General features: G+C 50.1%; 3 protein-coding genes across 7 annotated transcripts in view; 2 read left to right on the top strand and 1 right to left on the bottom strand.

Annotated features, from left to right (window-relative positions):
* LOC122385734 (inositol-trisphosphate 3-kinase homolog) overlaps nucleotides 1–876 on the top strand; it is a 91443-nt gene extending 90567 nt beyond the window's left edge. For both annotated transcript variants that reach the window (XM_043374193.1, XM_043374195.1), the window contains one exon: nucleotides 28–876. In XM_043374193.1, coding sequence (XP_043230128.1) covers nucleotides 28–96 — 69 coding nt within the window. In that variant the 3' untranslated portion in view covers nucleotides 97–876. The remainder of the gene's footprint in view (nucleotides 1–27) is intronic.
* LOC122385735 (DNA primase small subunit-like) lies at nucleotides 704–17650 on the bottom strand. Of its 4 annotated transcripts, none has more exons than XM_043374199.1 (9): nucleotides 17635–17650; nucleotides 9142–9298; nucleotides 8807–8982; nucleotides 8306–8501; nucleotides 6388–6475; nucleotides 5194–5316; nucleotides 3513–3721; nucleotides 2978–3138; nucleotides 704–912 (listed from the first exon to the last, which is right to left on the bottom strand). In XM_043374199.1, the coding sequence occupies exons 2-9, from the start codon at nucleotides 9267–9269 to the stop codon at nucleotides 896–898; spliced, it is 1098 nt and encodes a 365-aa protein (XP_043230134.1). In that variant the 5' UTR covers nucleotides 9270–9298; nucleotides 17635–17650; the 3' UTR covers nucleotides 704–895. The 4 variants fall into 4 exon arrangements, with proteins under 4 accessions (XP_043230134.1, XP_043230131.1, XP_043230133.1 ...); XM_043374196.1 differs by lacking the exon at nucleotides 17635–17650 and adding an exon at nucleotides 14398–14446; XM_043374198.1 differs by lacking the exon at nucleotides 17635–17650 and adding an exon at nucleotides 14216–14433.
* Nucleotides 16066–17052, top strand: LOC122385737 (angiopoietin-4-like). Its single transcript, XM_043374206.1, has one exon. The coding sequence runs from the start codon at nucleotides 16066–16068 to the stop codon at nucleotides 17050–17052; it is 987 nt and encodes a 328-aa protein (XP_043230141.1).
* Nucleotides 17651–21594: the final 3944 nt, after the last annotated feature.

Here is a 21594-nt window from a genome sequence, read left to right as displayed (position 1 = left end):
GACCGTCCTCCCTCGGTCCTTCCGCAGGTCGTGCAGCAGGTGGAGCGAAGACTGAGTGGTTCCAGCCACCAGCCGCGGCCCGGCTCCACCACCTGAGCGGCCCCGGCCGTCCCTCCCGCTCTGCACACACCTCGCGCCGCCAGCGCCGGCCACCAGGAACCTCGCCACCTCGCGCGCCGGGAGTTACCCGGCCTCTCGAGCTGACTGAGCGCTCAGTTTGAGTCTCGAGCCGAGAGCTCACCTTGTTGCGACCTGGACGGTCGATCTTTGAGCCGTCTCGGGCCGGGAGCGTATCCCGCGGTTTTGAAACTTGGAGATCAGCCCGCTGGAGCCACCAGTTCGTCTGAGACGCGGCACTTTGGCCGCGCCGTACCGCCAGCAGCCCCGAGTTACCGAGCGGGCGCCGCTACCGCCTTTAACGGCAGACGCCAGCGCCACTGCGCGGCGAGCGCCTGTACCTTCTGTTGTCACTTGTTACTTGCGTCCGCCGGGGGTCGATGAGAGCATTGGGACCGGTCGGACCTCGGACTCCTGTGTTGGAATCCGCCGGAGCCGGTGGATTGGATTGGAATCGCCCGGATCGCGAGATCGCTAAGGATCGCTAAGGATCGTTATAGATCGCTGCGGATCGCGGGCGAGGGAGAGCGATCCTACTGGTGACGTTCTGACGTGGACGGCTTCCACCTCCGGGAAAAACAGACAGTTGGGACCAGATGTATATGTTTTATTTTTCTGTGACGATCATGACAGCGCTCCCAGAGGGCGTGTGAGCGATACCTGTTAGTGTGAACACGTTGTACTCGTATGTATGTATGTATGTGTGTATTGTGAGTGACTGTTCGGCGACTTTGTGTACAATAATAAACAAGCGAAGAATGCCGAGAGACGCGTCGTATCACCACTCCATTGGATCTGAAACGGAACAGAGAGAATGGGTCACTCGGGGAGCCATCACAATCGGTTATGGAGGAGGAACGATAGAGGTCGAACGATAGCGGGAACAGTTTTGGGGGTTGAAACGCACACAGATGACACAAAGTCGGCCACGTTTGGCCGACCTTTCAAATCTGAAATAATAATGATAATGATTGATCAAACGTGAAAGCCCGATAGAGCTGATGATTATAGCAATGCGTCAAAGATTCGCAGCACATCACCAGGATAGTCTCATGTCTCAGTTATGTGGTGAAATCCCTGTTGGATAAAAGTGCATTTATGGCACTGAACTGCTCAAATCGGCGGCCACAAGCCGCACGAGTGGGTATAGTAGGGAAAGTGGCGGATCAGTTGCTTACACGGTTACGGTCTGGAGGCGCTCTCACGGTTCGTTTTGCACAATTTTGTCTTTTTAATCTCCTATTCACATAAAGGTTTGTAGCAACGGCGCTCCGTCATGCACCAGAACATCAAACACAATCCTTACAACGGCCTGTTAAAATGGTTCTTGTTGGATTAAATTGCCTGTCGACAGTCCTGGCAAGGGCCAGTCACTCCATTTACGGCTGGTGGTCCACGAAAATGACGCAGGCCGGGCGGCCAGTGACGCAAACGGTCACCGTGGCAACGGCGAATGCCGCCACCAGCCAGGCAACGGGAAATAACGAAACGAAAAACACACACACACAAGCTGGTCAGTTACAGCGGCGTACACGAGTCGTACTGGTTAGTCGGGAAACGTGTCCGTTTTGGTTGTCTATTTACTACTATCTTGGTCATTACCAGCTGTGGAGCTGTAAGTGTCGAGGCATTACCGATTGTCAGCCATGTCGTGTATAGTTCTCGGAAGGCTGACAGCCGCGGCCATCTAACGAACAAGCATTGCGATGGTTTCTCCGGCAATGCTCGGATCACGGTTTTCTGACTCACAGGCCGATAATCGGATCTCGGCGCCCTTTCGGTTCATTGGAATGACTCACACCAATCGATTCTAAATTTTGCTATAGAAGCCGTCGTGTATGACTTTTGATTAAAAAAAAGTTTTGAAGGCTCAAAATAGTTCAAGGCTTTGTGACTCAAGATAGGTATACAGGTTTCACGAAACGCAGAGCCAGTAAGAAGCGTTACACCATCCACAAGTCACGCGGCTATCGCTAAGAAAGGTCAGAGCCCTGAGCGGTTCACCAGACTCCGGTCGGGGCACACCGTTCAACCCAACGGTAAACGGGAGATTGATCGCTGATAACTTCATATATTGGCTTATTTGTAGCCTCTGCGGTTTCAAGTGGGTAGAAAAATCGCCACAAATATAGTGTGGGATGGGACTATCTGATGAACTCTTAGGAATTTCGTAACATTATCACGCTAGTCCGGCCACTGCGCAACATCTGCAAAACAGATAGCGCCGGGCAGCAGCCTTCTCAAACAAGCCAGTTCTGACAGCTAACTGAAACGCTGCGTCAAACTGCTAAGCTAGGGTAAATCTTCTGATAACAAACAACTGTAAAGCTCACGCCGGATGTTGCCATTGATTGTGTGGAAAATCATACATCGAAACCAGACAAACCACCAAGATTCTTATGTGGACTCGGCGCTGGACTGCAGCGGCAGACCTATAGCGTTACACATTCAGCAACCTTTCTGGTCCAGCTGGTGACCTCAGTCCTGCCCCGGATGAGTCATTGCAAGGGTGGCTATTGCACACTCAGCAGTTTAGCGAATGACAAGATGACGGACGAGGTCCACAGCGGAGCCGTCACATTTGACGGACGGACTGTCAACCGCTTGCGGAACCAACATCGCCTGACGTGAGCTGTTTAACCGACACAGGCAGGTGCAGCTATGATTGGAAAGGTTTGAATGTCTAACAGACCTTTCTCAGGATGAAGAAAATACAAGCAGTATACGCTAGTTATTGTGGATTGCTTCCACATAAACTTTAATAAAACACGCTGAATGCAAAACATCGTAATGGACACCATCTAAAATCCATGTAAAAACGTTCTTAGCAACACACTCCGATAAATAACGTTGAACGTACCGTCCTTTTTGTTAACCGTCGACCGCTCCCGGTCGAGACCGGCCAGGAACTTGTTGAAGAGCTGCATGGCCGGCTTCAGACTGGTCAGCATGGGCTGCGACACGTCGGCCGGCGGCGCCTCCTGGTTCTTCAGCGCTTCGTTCAGCTCCGACTCCAGCTGACTGGATGGGGGGGGGGGGGCAGATAAGATAAGGTATCATTTCAATAAATATATTATCATATATTTTAAAATATACAAAATAAATATACAAAATAAAATATCATATAGCCTGAACAAGGGAAACTCGAAGTATCGCAGGGCACTGGTGTCAACTGCTTGGAAATCGTGGCAAACTGATGAGGTAGAATTCTGAATGGCTGCAAGCTATCGGAAAACGTTATTCGGTTCCGCGGTTCACACGCACACAAAGACAATCGTCATTTCTCGCACCCTAACTTGTCACCGGCCTCCTCTCCCATCCCATCGGCCCTTCCATCCCATCGACCCTCCGTTACACCGCACTCCAGTTCTCCACATCCACCACCGCTCCCTCACCTGACTGTCGGGACAGCCATCGGGTCGAACTTGTCTGCCGCGCGCGCCTCCATGGGCACACACACGCGGCCCGTCTTGGGATGGACGCAGAAGGGCGCCTTCAGCAGATGGTTCAGCCCCTTAGTGACCTCAATGTCCAGGCGGGGGTAGGTGTACTGGAGGATGATCTCTTCGAGCAGACGGGGGCTCGTCGAGCGGCTCAGTTTACCCTGGTGACGCAGGTAAGAGGACACAGTGTCAGCGGAGGCTGGGGTTTGGAGTTGAGAAGAAACCCAACAGCAAGGTAACTGGAGATTGTAGGTGTCGTCCTTGAGGGTTGAAGATGCTGGCTGAGCAAAACAAAAACCAAATTTAGTAAGTAAGATGCATAATACTATAAGGCGATACCGCGAAACGGCACAACAATGTCGCTTGGTATTTAACTTTGAACAATAAAGTATACGATATTTTACGACATCCACAACAGAAGACACGCCGCAGACGATGCCAGGCATGGGTCAGACATGGTCACTTCACTCTGGATTTACTACGGCAAATCAGTGAAATGGCACTGTCGGATTCTCATCGTGTCAGTCCATTATCAAAGTTCGCCTATCTGATGCATTGCTCGAAGGAGTGGTTAGGTATATCGGCGTTTATCATACGTCTATCAGTGCGTCATATCACTCTATTGTTGCATGTTAACTCAGGAACAAATAGCGCACGCCTGTGGAACAGAAAAACGCCATGGTTGGTCGCCCCATTTTTTCGGTTTAGAGGCAGCTGATAACTATCAAGTTGTTTCGCACCGTATCCCCATTTCTACTTTCGCGTGCGGGGAAGTACCACTTACCTACGTCACTCACAGGCTATTTTTCACTAAATCTACTTTCAGTTTTCAGGAAGCATGACTTGCATGGGGTTGCACGTAAAACGCAACACGGACCGTAACTATATGCATTATATAATTAATAACTGAAATTCAGAACACACATCGATATTATGTTGACTGTGCCTGATACCAATTCCACGCATGATCACTAAAAAGCTTATCGTCTCGCACTTTTTTAAAAATGTGATGTCATTGGTTGTATAACGGGAAGAGTTGTTCTCTTCATCGTAGTTAGTTCAGTCAATCTCGCTACGCGCTGTTTTTATTCGGTGCACCCATTCGAGTGTTGCCTCCGCCAGCTCAGTTTCGCCAAATCTGTAATATCTCCGTCTCGACGCGGTCGAATCCCACAATCGCGTGGAAGACGTAAGCAGCCTTCTTCTTCACCGCTACCTAAGATATAGCTAGTAGCTACGTTGGCTAGCATGGCAACCGCTGTCCAGAACAGATGCATTTCTGTGAACCAGAAGCCCCACTCGCGGTCCACAGCTTTGTCTCGCTGTTCGTGGAACCCCGCAGAGAAGGCACGTGCCCCGGAGCCGGCGGCGTCGCTGTCGGCCGAACCTGAACTCGATGTCTATGTAGTTGAGGAGTCACGCGGCAACGGGAAGCGAACACACAGAAGCGACTCTTCTATCACAAATTCTGACGAATGTTAATGAAATGATAATGTCTGATAGTAGAAGCGCTGTTTTGCATTCGACATCTCTCCCAAAGAGCGATGGTAATGTGCCTATTTCCTGCTACCGTTACCGATGAGATATTTCTACCTGCGTTCTGTGATTTGCATGTAAAATCATAAGTACTCACCGAATGGAGATTCCTGGTGAAGACTCCCTCCAGCTCCTCCCACTTGTCCTTGGAGGTCTTTAGCTTGAGGAACGAGGTGGCCAGCTCTTTGCGCGTGGCATCGTCCGGGATTAGCTTCAGCAGCTGCCGGAGGAGTGCGCCCCGTCAGCACTAGATGGTGATTGGAAACTAAATAGCGCAAATAAATGTACTAAATATGACATTGTAGCTAAAAACGGCCAAAGATACCAAACAATGCGAAGAAGAGATTCGACCATGAACCTCACTCGCAAGGAAAGTGAGTTCAGTTTTCATATTGCACATGTGCGATGTTGAACTTTGTTTTGTCCATAACGTCCCCCATGCTCCCATCATCACACTAATAATAACGTAAGCAATGTTGAACAATATGGCGCAAATACACACTATTTATAGAACACTTCCCGTCTTTTCCTGCATATTAACGTCAGGCATGCACTTGAGCAGCAAGCATAGCCGTGTCAAAATCAATCCCTGGGCTTTGCACAGCCTGAGTCAGTACGAGGCCCTCAGCGAGATTGGTATCGCTGCCACCGGTCCGGGCGCGAGGCTGTATTTGGCACTGGCAGAGCCAATTACAGTACAGTCATAAAGTGTAAGTGCCACCATCAAAGCCTCATAATAGCACCTACGTCACCTGCCACTCAATACGTCACTGAAGATAATTTACAGCATTTACAGGCTTCAGAAGGCAATGAGACCGATATCGATATGAATGAAATGAAATTAAACAAAATGAAAGGAAATTAAACAGCTATATTAACGCTAATATAATATCGAGTGAACCAATCCAGCAGAGCAAATGACCTCTTCATCGTTCAGGTCATGTCCCCAGAAAGGCCATTGACTGACATAAAACCGCTCGACTTTGATAGGATGACATCCAACGACCAGATCCAGCCAATTCCATCAGACTTCGGATCACACGGATTTGTCATTGAAAGTCGCAAGTCACAATAACGTTCAGCTCTTAAATAGCAACAATTCCATTTTCATAGAGGCCAAAAATGTTAAAATCATAACTGGACCTCATCACAAACTGCAACTTGGTGGCGACACCATGACTACCTAGCGATTAATCCATGCCCTTATAAAGAAACGGTTAACCGTTTCTTAATAAGCGCGGAAAGCATAGAGTGAGCCACCTACTTCGATACGCATTCTCGAAGCACGTACCGTTGTGTGCTGTTCGGTAGAGGCGAAGATGTCCTGCTCATCAAGGCAGACGGTACGGAAGTACTGTCGGCACGTCTTCACTGACCGTCTGTCAAACACAAGGAGCAATCAGTCAACAGCAGCACACACACTGGTGCACAGACATACGAACACGAGATACATAGATACATATAGGGACATTCAGACGCCTGCACTAATCGCCTGAATCACAGGGAGCAATCAGTCAACAGCAGCTAACGCACTGTCACACATATATACGAACGAAAAACAAGCAGATATGGGGATAAACATACATATTGCAGAGATGGAGAGCGAAATGGAGAAGTAATTGAGAGGTTGGTTTAGACCTCACATCCTGAAACATTTATATGCGTTTGCAAATTTCCCAAACATCGAGTTGTCAACAATATCATGACTTAAACATCGAGTTGTCAACAATATCATGACTTAAAGAATTAGAAAGGTGACAGGTTTGACCATCATGGTTATCCTAGTATACCGAGATCACGCTCGTTTACCCGTATCCTTGAGCAATACGGACTAAGTTCTTAAGTTTAAGTGACTTCACGCTTTGTTCGATAGATAATCACCAGACGCTGTTTGGTGACACTAGGTCTGCCTGGTACGAACATATTCCATTGATAACATCGCCAGACGTCAACAAAAAGATTAACGTCCCAAAACTGGTTGACAAAATGCGCAACAGGTGGTCTTCCCCTCCCGAAGTATCTCTTCATAAACCCGGATGGTTTGTCCGCGACTAGACATGACAAACAGCCAGCGACCGAGAGAAATCTCAGAAAATTACACCATCCCACCGTAACAAACAACAGGAAGGCTAGTTTGTCTCGATTATTCGAAATCCGCCGGCAAATCGACAAACCGCAGCCATCTGCGGAAATCTACCCAGTCCGCGACATCGTCGCCATCGAGGTTGGCACATCTGTTTACTGTCTGTGAACGGGGGGCCTAGCGCCGGCATGCCGATCTCGCCGAGCCACCCCGGACGGACAGACGTCATGGCGTCAGCTCAGAGACCAACAGACGTCACGGCATCAGCGGCGCCGGTCGGCTGACGTCGCGGCGACACGGCCAAATCGGCTCTGGACGCTCTCACAATCTGATTACTCCTGGGTGGCACGGCGCGGTCAGCGGACGGAGCGGCTGGGACGGGGCTCACGAGCGTGTCAGGGGCGAGCGGTGACGCGCGTCGAAGCCGTCGGGGACAATGCTGACCTAGGAGGAGCGGGGGGGGGGGGGGCACACGTCTGACGGGGGATGAGGTGGATGACGACAGAGATTGCCGGCGGTGAATGAGAACACAGGTGGATGGAAAATACGGAAGATGAGGTAATTCGCCGTAAGAAATTGAGAGAATAGGTTAGAGAGAACACAGGTGGATAATAGAAAGCATTGTCCAGAGCGGGGTCAGACAGGCTAGACCACCCCGAAGACGAACCTAAGCATTATCATGGTACAACGCAATGAGGTCGTTCTTGAAATGAGAAAACGGCCCATGCATAAGCGCGTGTTCAGTAGCAGCCAAACCATGACAAATGAAAATACATTACCTGCTTGGTGCTCAACAACAATTAAAGCGTGATCGGCCCTTGCGGAGTGATCGACAAATCAACGAAGTTCGCTGCTCCGATAGGTGGCGACACGGGCGCCGTAGGCTCGGGCGGCCTCCACTTGCTCGCCAATCGGTTCAGTTAGAATCGAAACGTCGTGAATGCGCAAGTCCCAGGAGCCCGTTTACAGAACCAGGTCTAGCCGAGCTTTAAAATGAAATACCCTTCGGTGATCCGACAAGACTTCACTGGCAGACATACACCGATACATGCTGCCAACTATCTCGTTGTAAAATTACCGATTTACCCTCTCGGAGTCGGCTCTCTCCACTCCGCACGGTACTCACTCGACCATGGGGTGCATCTGTGCGCCGATGGAGACCTTCTTGGCCTGATTCTGTCCGCCCTTGATGAGCTGCAGGTACTCGGCCACGGCACCGCGCGCCTGCTGGCTGAGCCGGCGGGCGGCGGCGTCACACACCCAGCAGTGCACGCCGCGCCGTCCCGAGTACACCCAGAGCAGGTGGTGGAAGCCAAAGTCCTCTGTCGGACGACGGACACGGGGTACAGGTGAATGCTGGGTGGTCTGGTGCCATAGTTAGGTGCAGGATACAATGATGAATGTCAAGGAAAACGTAGTCGTACATAATTAAACAGAGATGTTTGCGTTTACCGACGTATAAACCAAATCCTTCCCTAAAGGTCATTTGAATATGCACAGTGTGAAATCAATATCAAACAAAACACAATTATTTCTTTTTCTCTGACAGCATTCTAAGGGGCAAAAGAAAAGTCGCAACAGCGGTGAAGTGTAACAAGTGTTAGATATGATCGCAAACCGCACGTACTTCGCAGCGTGTCGTCTATGCATTTGATGGCGATGGTCATGAACTTCCAGCACTTGTGGCAGATGTCGGCGCCGCTGCAGCAGGTTCTGACGTCGTCGTAGTCGGTCATGTCGATATCGAAGACGAGCTCCTTCTCCTGCGGCTGGAAAACGGCCACAGAGTTCCGTTCCTTGGGCCTGCAGAGAAGGGGCTGGGTGAGGCTGACATTACGGAATCAATGCGTAAATAAGCTTAAAATGATTGAGAATTAAAAGTGCGGCAATTGTGAAATTATAAGGGAAAAATTGTGTTAGTTGCATCTCACAGGAGGTAGCTTATCACTTTTCACAACTCACTTGTGGTTATACACTGCACCAATATCGATCTTGTGTGGACACTTTTTCTTGAGCTCCTGCTGAAACTCTTCTGCATCTTTGAAAGACTGGTACCGGATGTAGACATCATCAGCCAGTGTGAAGGACATTTCTCGCCGGTCTAGATAGTTTGGGACATCTGAAAGGGGACAGTCACAATCATAGATTTTGTATAAGCACAAGGTTACTCAAAGCAACTAAATCATTTATATCTTTTTTATAAATTTAATCACAACCTTCAGGGACCGCGGATTCCGGGGGGCAGGGTGTGCAATTGCACACCCTGAAAATCCTGAGGGTGTGCAAACACCTATTTTTGCACACCCACAGATCGTTGTGGGGGCCCATGCGGCCCTGGCGCTTGAGTGTCCCAAGCCGATTCTCGAGGGCCCCAGCGCGAGCCTGATGGTCCCGCACCGGTGCCTGAAGGCGTGAACACTGAACAGGTTCTAGTGTTATCTCAGGGGTTATCTCAGAACCCCACCCACGCCATTTTTTAGCGCTCCCACCGGCTCTTGAGGGCCCAGGCCAGTGGCGGATCCAGGGGGGGGGCAAAATGGGCATTTGCCCCCCCCCCCCAAACGGCATGATTTTAACATTACGCCTATGGACGATGCATGGAAAGAATCGATAAATTTTTATGGTTTGCCCCCCCCCCAAACCTCTGAGCTGGATCCGCCTCTGGCCCAGGCCGATGCCCGAGGGCCCCAAGTCGATGTCTAAAGGTCCCACGCCGGTGTCTGAGTACCTACATGGCTAGCTCAGGGATCCACGCCAGTTTCTGAGGGCCCTAACCGGCTCTTGAGGGCCCCTGCCCCCTGCCCTCCTTAACACCCTCTTGGGGCCGATGCCTAAGGGTCCCGCATCAGCACCTGAAAGCCCACAGAGTTATCTCAGGGCCCCATACCAGTTTCTGAAGGCCCTCACCAGTCACCGGCTCTTGAGGGCCCCCAGACCGATATCCAAGGACCTCTGGCCAATGCCCGGGGGCGCAGGCCGATGCCCGAGGGCCCCAAGCCGTTACCCGAGGGCCTTACACAGCTATCTCAGGGTATAATGCCACTTTCCAAGGGCCCTAACCGGCTCTTGAGGGCCCCAGGCCGATTCCTGAGATCCCCAGGCTGATGTGAGAGGGCCGACCGACTGAGGCAGCCCCTACGTCAGTTTCTAAGGGCGTCCACGACCGCCGTCTGGTCAAAGCTGCTCTCTGAGGGCCCTAGGCAGGTTTTTAAGTGCACTCAGCTCTTGTTTAGGATCTCACACCAGCCTCTGAGATCGGATGGCTTATGCAATATGCATGCCGCAGAGGAGCCCTTACCGGCTCCTGAGGGCTCCGTGCTGATAGCTGAGGGCCCCATGCCAATACTCGAGAGTCCCATTCAGTAATCTCAGCGCCCTACACCAGTTTGAGGAACGCCGTTCGGCCAAGGCCGACCTCCGAGGAAAAGCCCTTTGCAAGCCTCGGAGTGCCCTCACTTTCTTTTTTAGGATCTCACACCAACCTCTAAAGTCGCAGGGCTAAAGGATGCTTCTGATAACCCTCACTAGCTCGGACCCAAATCGATGCATGATGACCCGACAGAAGTGCCTGAGTAGCCCACACAGTAATCTCAGGGCTCACACCAGTTTCTGAGGGCCTACACGAACGCTTTTTGGCCAAGGTCGATGTCTCGGGGGCCCTATTCAGGCATCGAGGCTACTCGGGCGCCAAGAGACGGTGGGGGACCTCCAGGCGAGCTTGCTTGGTAGTCATAGGCGGCGGAACGGGGAGGGCACCGGGGCACCGTGCCCCCCTTTGATTTGGGCATTTTAACATTAGCCCTATGGGCGTTGCATGGAAAGAATGGGACCAAAAGTCGGCAGTGCCCCCCCCCCTTAATTGAAGGTGTTCCGCCGCTACTATTGGTAGTTGCTACCCCATGGAGCCGGCGAACGGTGTCAAAGAGCCCGGTGTGGGGGCCCAAGAAGCGGCATGGGCATCCATATTTTTATGTACAGCCCACCGCTAAAGTAATGTAGGGTTTTACCAATCTCAACGGTTGGCTTTGACTGGCGATTGTTTAATGCGGAGTGATCGAAAAGAAGATGTCAATAGCTTAAGTTGCAGCTGCAAGGGTGACGATACATATAAGCTACATTCAAAATTTCATTGTAGTCTGGTCAATCGTTCCTAAGCTTCAGAAGCAGAACATACCCATGACTGAAACCCCACATTACTTCTGCTGTGGACTGTACATGAGGTATTCCAGAGGCCGTTATGGGACCTTCAAAGACCGTGTGCGGTGCGCCGGTGACCCTTAGAATTGCCGGCGTTGGGTCTCAGGAGCTGGCGTGCGGCCTTTATGGGGCCGTAGAGCAATGGGGAAGCTAAGGGGGCCGGAGGCCAGACCCCCATAGGTCATAGGGGCCAAATCGATGGGCCCAAACATCCCGCCGGCCGTGTTTTATTGTTGTTTATTTAAGTTTTATTTTTAAACTAATTCATGTAATCCATGATAAAAAGAAGTGTGCCAACATCAACTGTGCAAAAGGGCTCTCTGAGACCCGTAGGGGCTCTTGAAGGTCACTGTAAGCCTTTAGGGGGCCTGCTTGGGAAAATCGGAGATCGATTTGGATCACGTTGCATGCATGCATGTGCATTTACTCTGCTCATGCATCTCCTGACCGTAAGATGCTCGCTCAGTCATCTTACGACCGTCAATTTTGAAGGTTTTCCCGCCCCGCTTCTTTAGAATCGGCTTATTCCGGAGCAGTGGCGGCGCTGACTTTTTGGAAGGGGCCCGGCGTGAGATGGGGGGCCCAATCGCCACATCTTGCACACCCTACGAGAATTTGAATCCGCGGTCCCTGACAACCTTTTGAACAGAGGGATTAACCCTATTCCTGGCGGGCTCCGCCAGGACAAGAAACTGGCGGGGGGGGCCGATTCGGCCCCCCCCCCCTTCAGATCTCAAAAACTACACATCGCAGCGACAAACGGTAAACGGCATCGGATACGCACGGTCAAGATCTACAATTTTTAATAAGGTCATTTTCAGGTCAGGTCAAAGATGACGTCACAGGGGTCGAAAAAGTCAAAATGGTGGTGCTAGATATGGAGAGAGTTTTTCTCGAATAACTTTCGAATTAGTCAAGATAGGAACAAACTAAGGGCATCGTCGTGATCCTCTCGTCAATCCGCATCGAATGATATATATGTTGACCTCGAAAGGTCAAGGTCAAAGGTTGACCTCAGGTCACGTGACCTCGAGGTCATCATGTATATCATTCGATGCGTCTTGACGAGCTGAACACAATGAGACCATCCACGCGTCTGTATCTTGTTCCTGTACGGAGTTATTGGCCAAAAACCTTTGGTGACCTTTGATGACGTCACATGACCTCACAGCTGCCCAACAGCAAAACAGACCTCAAGGTAGTGAAGGTTGATCGTATATGAAGTCATGTATGGTATATGGGGCCATTCCGACCCGTTTTAGTGGTAAAAACAGGGAGTTGATTTTTCCCCCATTGACTTATAATGGGGAGGTCGCGAAACTGACCTGACCTTAGGTCACCGATATCAAAATTCCGAGATATACAGATTGCACATACTGGTACCCTAACTAAAGCCTGAAGAGAAGAAATTGATCGGTCAAAAACTCTAGCTCTGGCGTGATTGCAAACTTTTCTGAGGTAGGGTCACCAAACCGCCTCTGGTGACCTGACCTGAGGTCAGATCAACTCAAAATTTTCAGACATGTTGCGTAGAAGCCTTTTAGGAAAAGTCAGAAAATTTGAGCTTCCTAGCTCAACGCGTTTGGGAGAAATAACCAAAAAACCTCAGGGGGGGCTCCTGAGGCCCCCCCCCCCCCGCCAGGAATAGGGTTAACATGGACCTGCAACCATACCTGCGAAGAGACTCATAAGCACCGGGCACTTGTTGCACCTCAAACCCCAGACCATTAAAGGGACCCTCCCACCTTCAAAAAAGTTTATGAATTGGCATGAAAGTGATGTCGCTCGGTTCAGAAAGAGCGAAAATGAATATCTACCAAATTTCACCGAAAAATATTCACCGGTTTTCAAGATATTAGACTTTTACTTTTGTTTATTTTTTTGGGATCTCCGCTGTTTCTAGCGACTTTATTTTAGAAGTGCGGCGTTTGCGGCAGATGTTGCGCGCAAATATCATATACCACCGCGTGCTACAAAACGTTTTAGTCAAACATTTAAAAATCGTTAGATATTTGCGCTGACGTCACACATTCAGAGGGGTATTCCTAAGCATTAGCCCCTCTGAATCAAAATGCTGCAATTTTGAAATTCAATATTTCGGATTTAAGGCATTTCTCGATGTTGTAAGTGCCGAAACCGGTAATTGTGAGCCAGGGACCCCATTTTGGCTATCTCAACTCAAATCTAATGTTAAGGTGGGAGGGTCCCTTTAAAGCCTGGATGAGTGCTGTCACCATGCCGAGTCCAGTGCTCTATGGACTAAAATACAGAACCAGCATCCATACATTTTACAGTGATAAAACTAGCATTAAGTTTAACTGCCATGGAGCTAAATGAAGCTGTTGCTAACAATTACCAGCTGATGCACTTTAACATGGACAAGAGGTGCAATCAATGCATGCAGTCACCTGAGTAAAGAACTTTTGTGCTATCTTATTGAACATGCCAATAGTGAGCCAATAGTCTCCCCTTGATCTGCACCCTGATTGCAAATTGTCACATCACAGTTCTTCTAGAAAAATAGGATCTTTCACACCAATACCATGTTTCACTTTGTTTCATAAATGCATTACAAGCAAAAATTCATGGCCAGTTTAATTAACGGCAAGTTATAAACTGGTTATTTTTAATATGTAAAAATGCCCAAGCCCCTGATTCCAAAAAGCCGACAGTTCGTGGGACTTCCTTGTTACTTTCTGCCTAAGCAACAGTATTTTTCCGTATGGATTGGATGGCGTTGCTATCATAACTGGTATTTTCTGCTGATAAGACTGACCCATGGCCCACAAGGGCACCCTGAGGAAGCACGGTGAAATAAAAGAGAAAATAGAATACTCACCACCCCCATAGCTCAGCCACTTGCAAAACTTGTCACTTGGAAACAGCCTACTATAATAAACAGGCAGCAAATCGGTGAGTATATTCTCATCACACATTTTAATAAGTATACAGGCACTCTTCACGGCAACAACACAAGAATCTTTTCGCCCAAAAACACGCTATAACAAGTTTATATCTCACAGATCTCACAGCCCCCTCTCACAACACAATGCATTGTGATGCATTGTAAGCAATCCTTGCGCCGTAAATGTCGGAACGGCGTCATTACCATGATTCGCGCCAAATGGGAGTGATTCTTCTTGGGATCGGGCACCTCAAAATGCGTGCTGCCAGGCGCCAGCACGGGGGAAGAGTTCGTACAGGAATCGATTGAGTTCGACCCGAGGAATCGATTGCGACCCTTATTTTGGCGATCAGACGAACCTTTGAGGCACTTTTGACGCGCCCCTTCCTTTAAGGGCCGATTAAGGGTAAGGGGTAAGTTGCACACATCTGAAACCCGAGGCTGCGGCTAGATATTGACCCGAGGAATCGATTGCGACCCTTATTTTGGCGATCAGACGAACCCTTGAGGCACTTTTGACGCGCCCCTTCCTTTAAGGGCCGATTAAGGGGTAAGGGGTAAGTTGCACACATCTGGAACTCGAGTCTGCGGCTAGATATTGACCCGGGGAATCGATTGCGACCCTTTATATTTTAGCGATCAGACGAACCCTTGAGGCACTTTTGACGCGCCCCTTCCTTTAAGGGCCGATTAAGGGGTAAGGGGTAATCGTCAAACATCTGGAACCCGAGGCTGCGGCTAGATATTGACCCGGGGAATCGATTGCGACCCTTATTTTGGTGATGAGACGAACCCTTGAGGCACTTTTGACGCGCCCCTTCCTTTAAGGGCCGATTAAGGGGTAAGGGGTAAGAGCTAGGGCCAAATAAAGGTCATATTCTTGCTCCCCGTCCCCCAATTGACCTGTTAGGAGTTTTTGAAGCGATTCTGAATCCGACGCTGTATTCGTTGCTGTTGCTGACGCTAACTTCACACTCACAGACATTACGGGGCGCGGGTTAACGAGGATAGGGTTAGGCTAAAATCTTTGGGAGAATATGACGATAAGATGTTAGCTGAATGAAGCCTTTGTTGTAAAACATTACCAAACTTTCATCGATACACATAGCACCGCGAGTCGCGGTTGTCGCGGTCCGCGACACAATGCCTAGTCTTTTGCATGCTTTCATTTATTCAATCGGATCTCGGGCAATCAGCAGGGCAGTCAGCATTTGCATCCTACGCATTTCGTTTCTACGAGGCAGCGGTATCGAGGTACGCGAATGAATAAACGGTCCCGCACGTCAACATTAAAAAGAATGCCCAGCGGTAAATGACCCACGCCCTATCAAAACATATTCAACACGATGTCGTTTAGTATAATGTATCATTTAGCTCAATACTAGTGACATATTATTACGGAGGACGTCATCGTCCAATGACTGAAAATTACGCAGCATAGTGAGCTAAATGCAAAGCTATGAAGACGTAACTGAAAGACACCGACAGTTGTACGACATGGCGACCTATCATCGTTTTACATCGTCCAATTTGAACGGACGGACACTTGCATACGGCCCCGAGCTCCATCAACGTCGGCAATAATCGTCCCTGGACAATGGAGATTGTGCCCATTGGCCGATGGCGCCTAACGTCTATCATAATTCATGTAGGGTCCTTTCGACCAGTCAGCACTCAGCACTGGTGAAGAGCAGTTGCTCCTTCACTTCACTGGCTGAGTGATATCCGCCACGCGCTATCTCAAATATCTAAGACCGTCCTTAGCACTTGGCAGAGTCGTCGCGATGCGTCCCCTGCAGGCCCTCCTGCTGCTGCCGCTCGCCGGCGCCCTCCTCAGTGGACCAAGTGCAGAACTGTGGGCTGACCTGAGCGCCGTCCCCTGGCGCCCGGTGCCGACCACTATCTACAGGAGAGTGCAGTTCGGCTCGGCGTGCCAGTGCCGCGCCGCCTGCGTGGCCAACCCGCGCTGCCAGGCGCTGCAGGTGAGGTGGCTGAGTGACGGCATGTTCACCTGCAGCCTCTCCAGCCACCGCCGCGGCGCGGCCGAGCCCATCAAGCCGCCTGCCGACGAGGAGGTCGCCTGGTTCGAGCGGGCCGGCCCGCCCACCCCGGAGGAGATCTGCTGGCCGGCTGAGAGCGGCTGCCGTCCGCCGACCGACTGTGCCGAGCTGCGCCGTGCCGGCATCAGCGACAGCGGCGTGTACAGCGTCAGCGTCAGCGAACGGCCCGTGTTCTGCGACATGGCGACGGACGGCGGCGGCTGGACCCTGCTGCAGCGCCGCGGCGGGCCGATCTCCAACGCCTCCTTCGCGCAGCCGCTGCTCGCCTACAAGGCCGGCTTCGGCCAGCCGAGCGGCGACCACTGGCTGGGACTGGAGGCGGCCGCGCGACTCGGCGAGCTCCGACCTCAGCTGCTGCGAGTAGACGGCTGGCAGGACGACGAGCTGTGGTTCGCCGTCTACGGGCCGATCGTGCTGGACGCCGCCGACGAGTACCGGCTGACGGCGCCCTGGCTGGAGGGAAACACCACCGCAGAGCTAGTGACGCCCAGCCGCGACACACGCTTCTACGCGTGCGGCTCAGACACCTACCTGCGCTCGTGGTCGTGCCAGTCCGCCGGCTGGTGGCGCGATCCTCTTCAGTTTCAACAGGGCACCAACCTGAACGGCGTTTTGCATCTGGGCGAATTGGTCAGTCAGTGGGTCACCCCGGCCGGCACCAAGTACCAGCCGACCCGCACCGAGCTGAAACTGAGGGACGCCGACTTCTGAGACCGACCACGAGGCCGCTGAGCTAGACTCCTCGATCAACGCAGTACGCACCGATTGATGCACGAGAGACCGTCAACGAAAGCTCGAAACGCTATCCTATCTGATAACGGACGAAGCATATCAAGCATGTTCTTGCTAAGAGAGCATGAGGCCGAAGGGCTGACGGGTGTTTGACCCAGCGTCACCCAGGTTCGACCTAACCGGCAACCGGGAGTCACGGAGATGATTGACGCCGTGTGAGGTGAATGAATCACAGGTACCCTTCGCTGCGCTGTTTCGTCGTAAGATCTGTCCAAGATCTGTCCACTGTCAATAAAGAACAATTGCATGCAACTCGTCGATGCTTCCTATACCTACGTGCGGATAACTGCCAGCCTAAATAATGTAAAGATATGTTATGATGGTAATGCAGGTATTAGGCAAGATTCTTACAGATAGTAGGTACTAGCAAGGCAGTATAGGTTCACCGTGGTATAGGTATTAGTATTTATATACACTGTGGGTATTAGTATTTATATACACTGTGGGTATTAGCACGGACTATGTTGTTGTTGAAGAGTTAGGGCGCGCAGCAGCACGGACTAGGTAACGTGGGTAACGTAAGATATCGTAAAAATGGTACGGTATACAAAACTCCCGCCTCTCACCAAATTCAGAAACCGTGTTCATAAGCAGCTTATGGCTACTTAAAGTCCTGTCAGTTTATACAACGGAAACTATTGTGCTTTTTGCAATGTCTTTTAAGGTCAAATTGAAAGTGAAATAAACACTGTCATTGAAATTTGTAGAATCAATCATTTTATTTGCCTCCTAAACTCATAACGATTCCAGGTTGCCTGGCAACCGCTAGCAGGACGACATAGACTAGCACTTTGACAACAGACATAGAACAGAATCGCAAGTTTGTCATGCAGAGAGGAATGTGTCCTCTTTGCAAGATTCTTTACAGATACCTACCACAGATGGCTCATGTCACGAAAATCAGATAGGTTCAGCAGCCGTCGGCCCTGGGCTTAGGTTTGGGACCCGGCTTCAAGAATTTACGACAGTCTTTAGTGCCGAAGTTCACGCAATCGAAAAAGTTATGGAGCACATCAAGGCAGAAAAGATTGATCGGGCAACCATCTGTACTGATTCGAAATCCGCTCTTCAAGCACTGGAAAGGACCGATAATGTTACCCACCACGGTATCTACAATATTCTCAGGATCACATCAGATCTCAATGAGGGCCAGCATGTGACCCTTCTTTGGGTTCCAGGTCATTACGGTATTGCAGGAAATGAACGTGCGGATGTCCTCGCAAAGGAGGCTGCAATGCGACCTGATCCAGTTGTGGAACCTATGGCCCAAGGGGACGCTATTCATATGATAAAAATCAAATTCGCCGAGTACCTTCAACGCAAATGGGACCAACATCATGCTGCACATATGTATGCGATCAAACGAGAACTTAGAACATGGGTCACATGTAACCAACCAGACAGGATACGCGAGGTGACCCTGGCCAGATTGAGGTGTGGTCATACTCGCCTCACCCATGGCCACCTTTTTGATAGGACGGGCCCTCCGATTTGCCACACCTGCGACACACGCATCTCCGTAGAGCACATTTTGATCGCATGCACGGCATTGCATCACGAACGAAGACACATCACTAACTATCTTGCGGTACAACACCTTAAAAACGACCTCCCGACGCTTCTCGGGGACGACACAACATTGACAAACCTGGTACTTGATTTCGTCCTAACATCACCCTACTCAGAGCTACTTTAACGGCCTTGACTGTTAGCAGGCGCCCGTTTCGCTACCACCAGGCTGACTTGTGATACGGGATGGGTCGGGTTTTTCGCTGGTGCCGAAACACAGAGCTTCGGTGGCAGACGGGTTTTCTCCTGCCGCTGGAGCAGGCTTAGAGGCTCAGCGGCCCAGCGAGCTACACCAGCGGACCCCGGCCGCTGAACAGCGGCGGCGGCCGGGTTGAACGACCACAGACAACCGTCGGCCGCCAACTGCAGCAGCGACAGATTCCCCATCCTCCAAACCATTCCTTTCATCGTGACGCTTAAACATTCACAAACCCCATCCCTCCCAGCGACATATCCCCCACTCTTCAAACCATTCCTGTCATCAAACTCTCGTAACCTTACCATTCACAAACTTCCTCCTTCCCTCCCTTCACAAACATCAATTTACCGGTAAGTTTCACTGTCATTTATGTGTCTTAACGTAAATTCATGGGTTTTTTCCCATATTCATGGCATAGTACATGGATATGGGTTTTCCCATGTTGTCTTGCTGTAAAAGTGGCCACCGGTCTTAGTTAGGACGGCCGGTTTGTTTTGCGCGGCGTAGTTAGGTCGCCGCCCTCCTCGCGAGGCCGGTAACGTAAGTTAGGGCCACTAAAAAAAAAAAAAAAAAAAAAAAAAAAAACCTCTGTGCACGTTAAAGTCGAATGAACGGCTCTCTCTATCGTCTGGAGGTTTCGAAAGATGCTCTCCAGAGATGGCGCTAGTAAGTTTGGCTGACATGACGTCATGCTTAAAAGTGATGGGTTTTGTGAGAGCAAATGTAATAATAGTTGAAAATTTTGTACTTTTGCTTAATTGAGAAAAAATAAATATACAATTGCTCATAACAGCGTTTTCCTCATTCATCCTTCATTGTTTTAAGAGGAATATAGACAGTTAAAATCTTTTTTCTTGACCGCAATTCGCACACGCACTAAATTAAAAGCTGGAGTTTTGTGCGTTCGTAAATTGTGATTTGAGAGAATAAATTGACAATAATCTTTTGCACTTTTGCTTTACAATCATTTTTTAATGCAGATAAATGCATGAATTATTCGAAAATAGGCATATCTTTGAAATATTATGATTTTCCACAAGCAAATTTTTCCAAAAACTTGAACTATTTACAACTGACGAACGCATCCAATAATCTGGATGTCTTAGGATGAGTTCGTCATTTTTTCCCAAGGAAATACGATACAGTTTAAGCTACTTTACCGATTTATTAGGGTACTTTTGCCAATGAATTAATAAATAAATGACAACAATTTATCTCATTATCAACCATACTCGGAAGAATTTTCTTCGCATAAGCGCGAACACATCCGCGCTTTCATGAAAAGTAACGCCTGTAGATGTCAGGACTGCTGCTTTATGTTTCGCAAGGTGGCGCAGCGCGCAGGGTACCGACTACCGAGGCTGAGGTCTCCAGACTCTCCACCACGATTTAGCTTGGAAATGGCCAATGGGGAAGGTCTCACCCAAAAAACGGACGCCCTTTACACAGCTGCATAACGAGAATGAATTATTGGCATAGCTGACCATACGTCCCCTTCCCTTCTCCGCCCCAGCTCAACTGGAAATATCGCCTATTTTCCTTAGTCAGTTATATTCTGACTAATTTCTCACTCTTCCCAGTAAACCTAACATGCATGATGCAGATGTCCACTGCGTAAGTCGTGTGCTTGCGTAAGTGTGCCAACTATATAGTGCTGCCTACACTCTACAGTGCCTACTGCTTCCACCATTGTCGTTATAATTGGTGATTCTCAGGTCAAAAGTTACACAGTGGTCTCAGAGAACAATCGTTTCAACAAATTAACGATTCAAACCGTTGCATTCTACTTATATTTCGGTCAGTTCTGCTACTAAACGATTCCGGCAAAACACTCTTTAGGTTATGTATTAGCGAACCACCACACAAAATTCGCCCAATCAATGGTCAGTTATTACTGCTGGGCTGAACCGTCATACGCTATATAGCCTATTGCAGTCAATATTTTCAGAACGATACCGACTGACGAAACACAACGTATTCGCGGATTCGCACATACGTTGGCACCCAGGTGGCCTGTCAGCAGCCGCACAAATTGAGATGGTACACCGTAGAGCATGCCTTTCCACACAGGCACAAGCACAGGGACACAAATTCTCAAAATCCAAACTTATTCCAATACTGGTCAAATACAAATAGGCATAAAGTTTTGAGGTTTTCTCATGTTCATTCTTCTTTCAACACACGCGGCAGACTGCAGCAGAACATCTCACAGAGCTGCGCTGGATGCAGTCATGAGCTGGGACACGGTTTGTGACCAATGACCGATCGGGGGTGCCAGCCTCCTCCCGGCACGCGATGCACTGGCCGCCGCGCAGTCGATGTCGGGGCACCGCCGGCATTCGCCGACAGGGTTCCATCCGATTCGGTGTGTTGGTGGCAGCCCGAACAGTGACCCACGCGAAGCTGGTGGACGTCGATGGCCGATGAGCGATGCCCTTCCGCGACCGGCGGTGGCAGTCGGTCCCACATCAAGAACAGATACCAGTCATGCGGTCAGTCGGCGACGGCGCGGTCGAGAGCCGATCTGATGGTCGCGCGGTGGGCGTTGCCGACGTCCACCGGGACCGTCGTCTGGGGGAGTGCGGCCGCCTCTTGGCCGCCGCCTCTGGTCGGCGCGCTCGTTGCGCTGTGGGACGGCATCCACTGCAAGTCGTTCACTGTGAAGCGGTCGTTTGAGCGGACCTGGCAGGCGG

Source organism: Amphibalanus amphitrite, unplaced genomic scaffold (genome assembly GCF_019059575.1).
Source record: "Amphibalanus amphitrite isolate SeventyFive unplaced genomic scaffold, NRLGWU_Aamphi_draft 000229F_arrow, whole genome shotgun sequence".
In the NCBI taxonomy this organism is placed as follows: domain Eukaryota; kingdom Metazoa; phylum Arthropoda; class Thecostraca; order Balanomorpha; family Balanidae; genus Amphibalanus; species Amphibalanus amphitrite.
Note: the sequence above shows the minus strand (reverse complement) of the source record. Positions and strands in the feature narration are given on the sequence as shown.

Coding starts and splice junctions, on each gene's coding strand:
- LOC122385735 (XM_043374198.1), bottom strand. CDS start 14,312: ATGTGTGATGAGAATATACTCACCGATTTGCTGCCTGTTTATTATAGT. Junction 9,299..14,215: donor GTGGCTGAGCTATGGGGGTG/GTGAGTATTCTA, acceptor GTCCCCTTTCAG/ATGTCCCAAACTATCTAGAC. Junction 3,139..3,512: donor ATGGCTGTCCCGACAGTCAG/GTGAGGGAGCGG, acceptor CCCCCCATCCAG/TCAGCTGGAGTCGGAGCTGA.
- LOC122385737 (XM_043374206.1), top strand. CDS start 16,066: ATGCGTCCCCTGCAGGCCCTCCTGCTGCTGCCGCTCGCCGGCGCCCTC.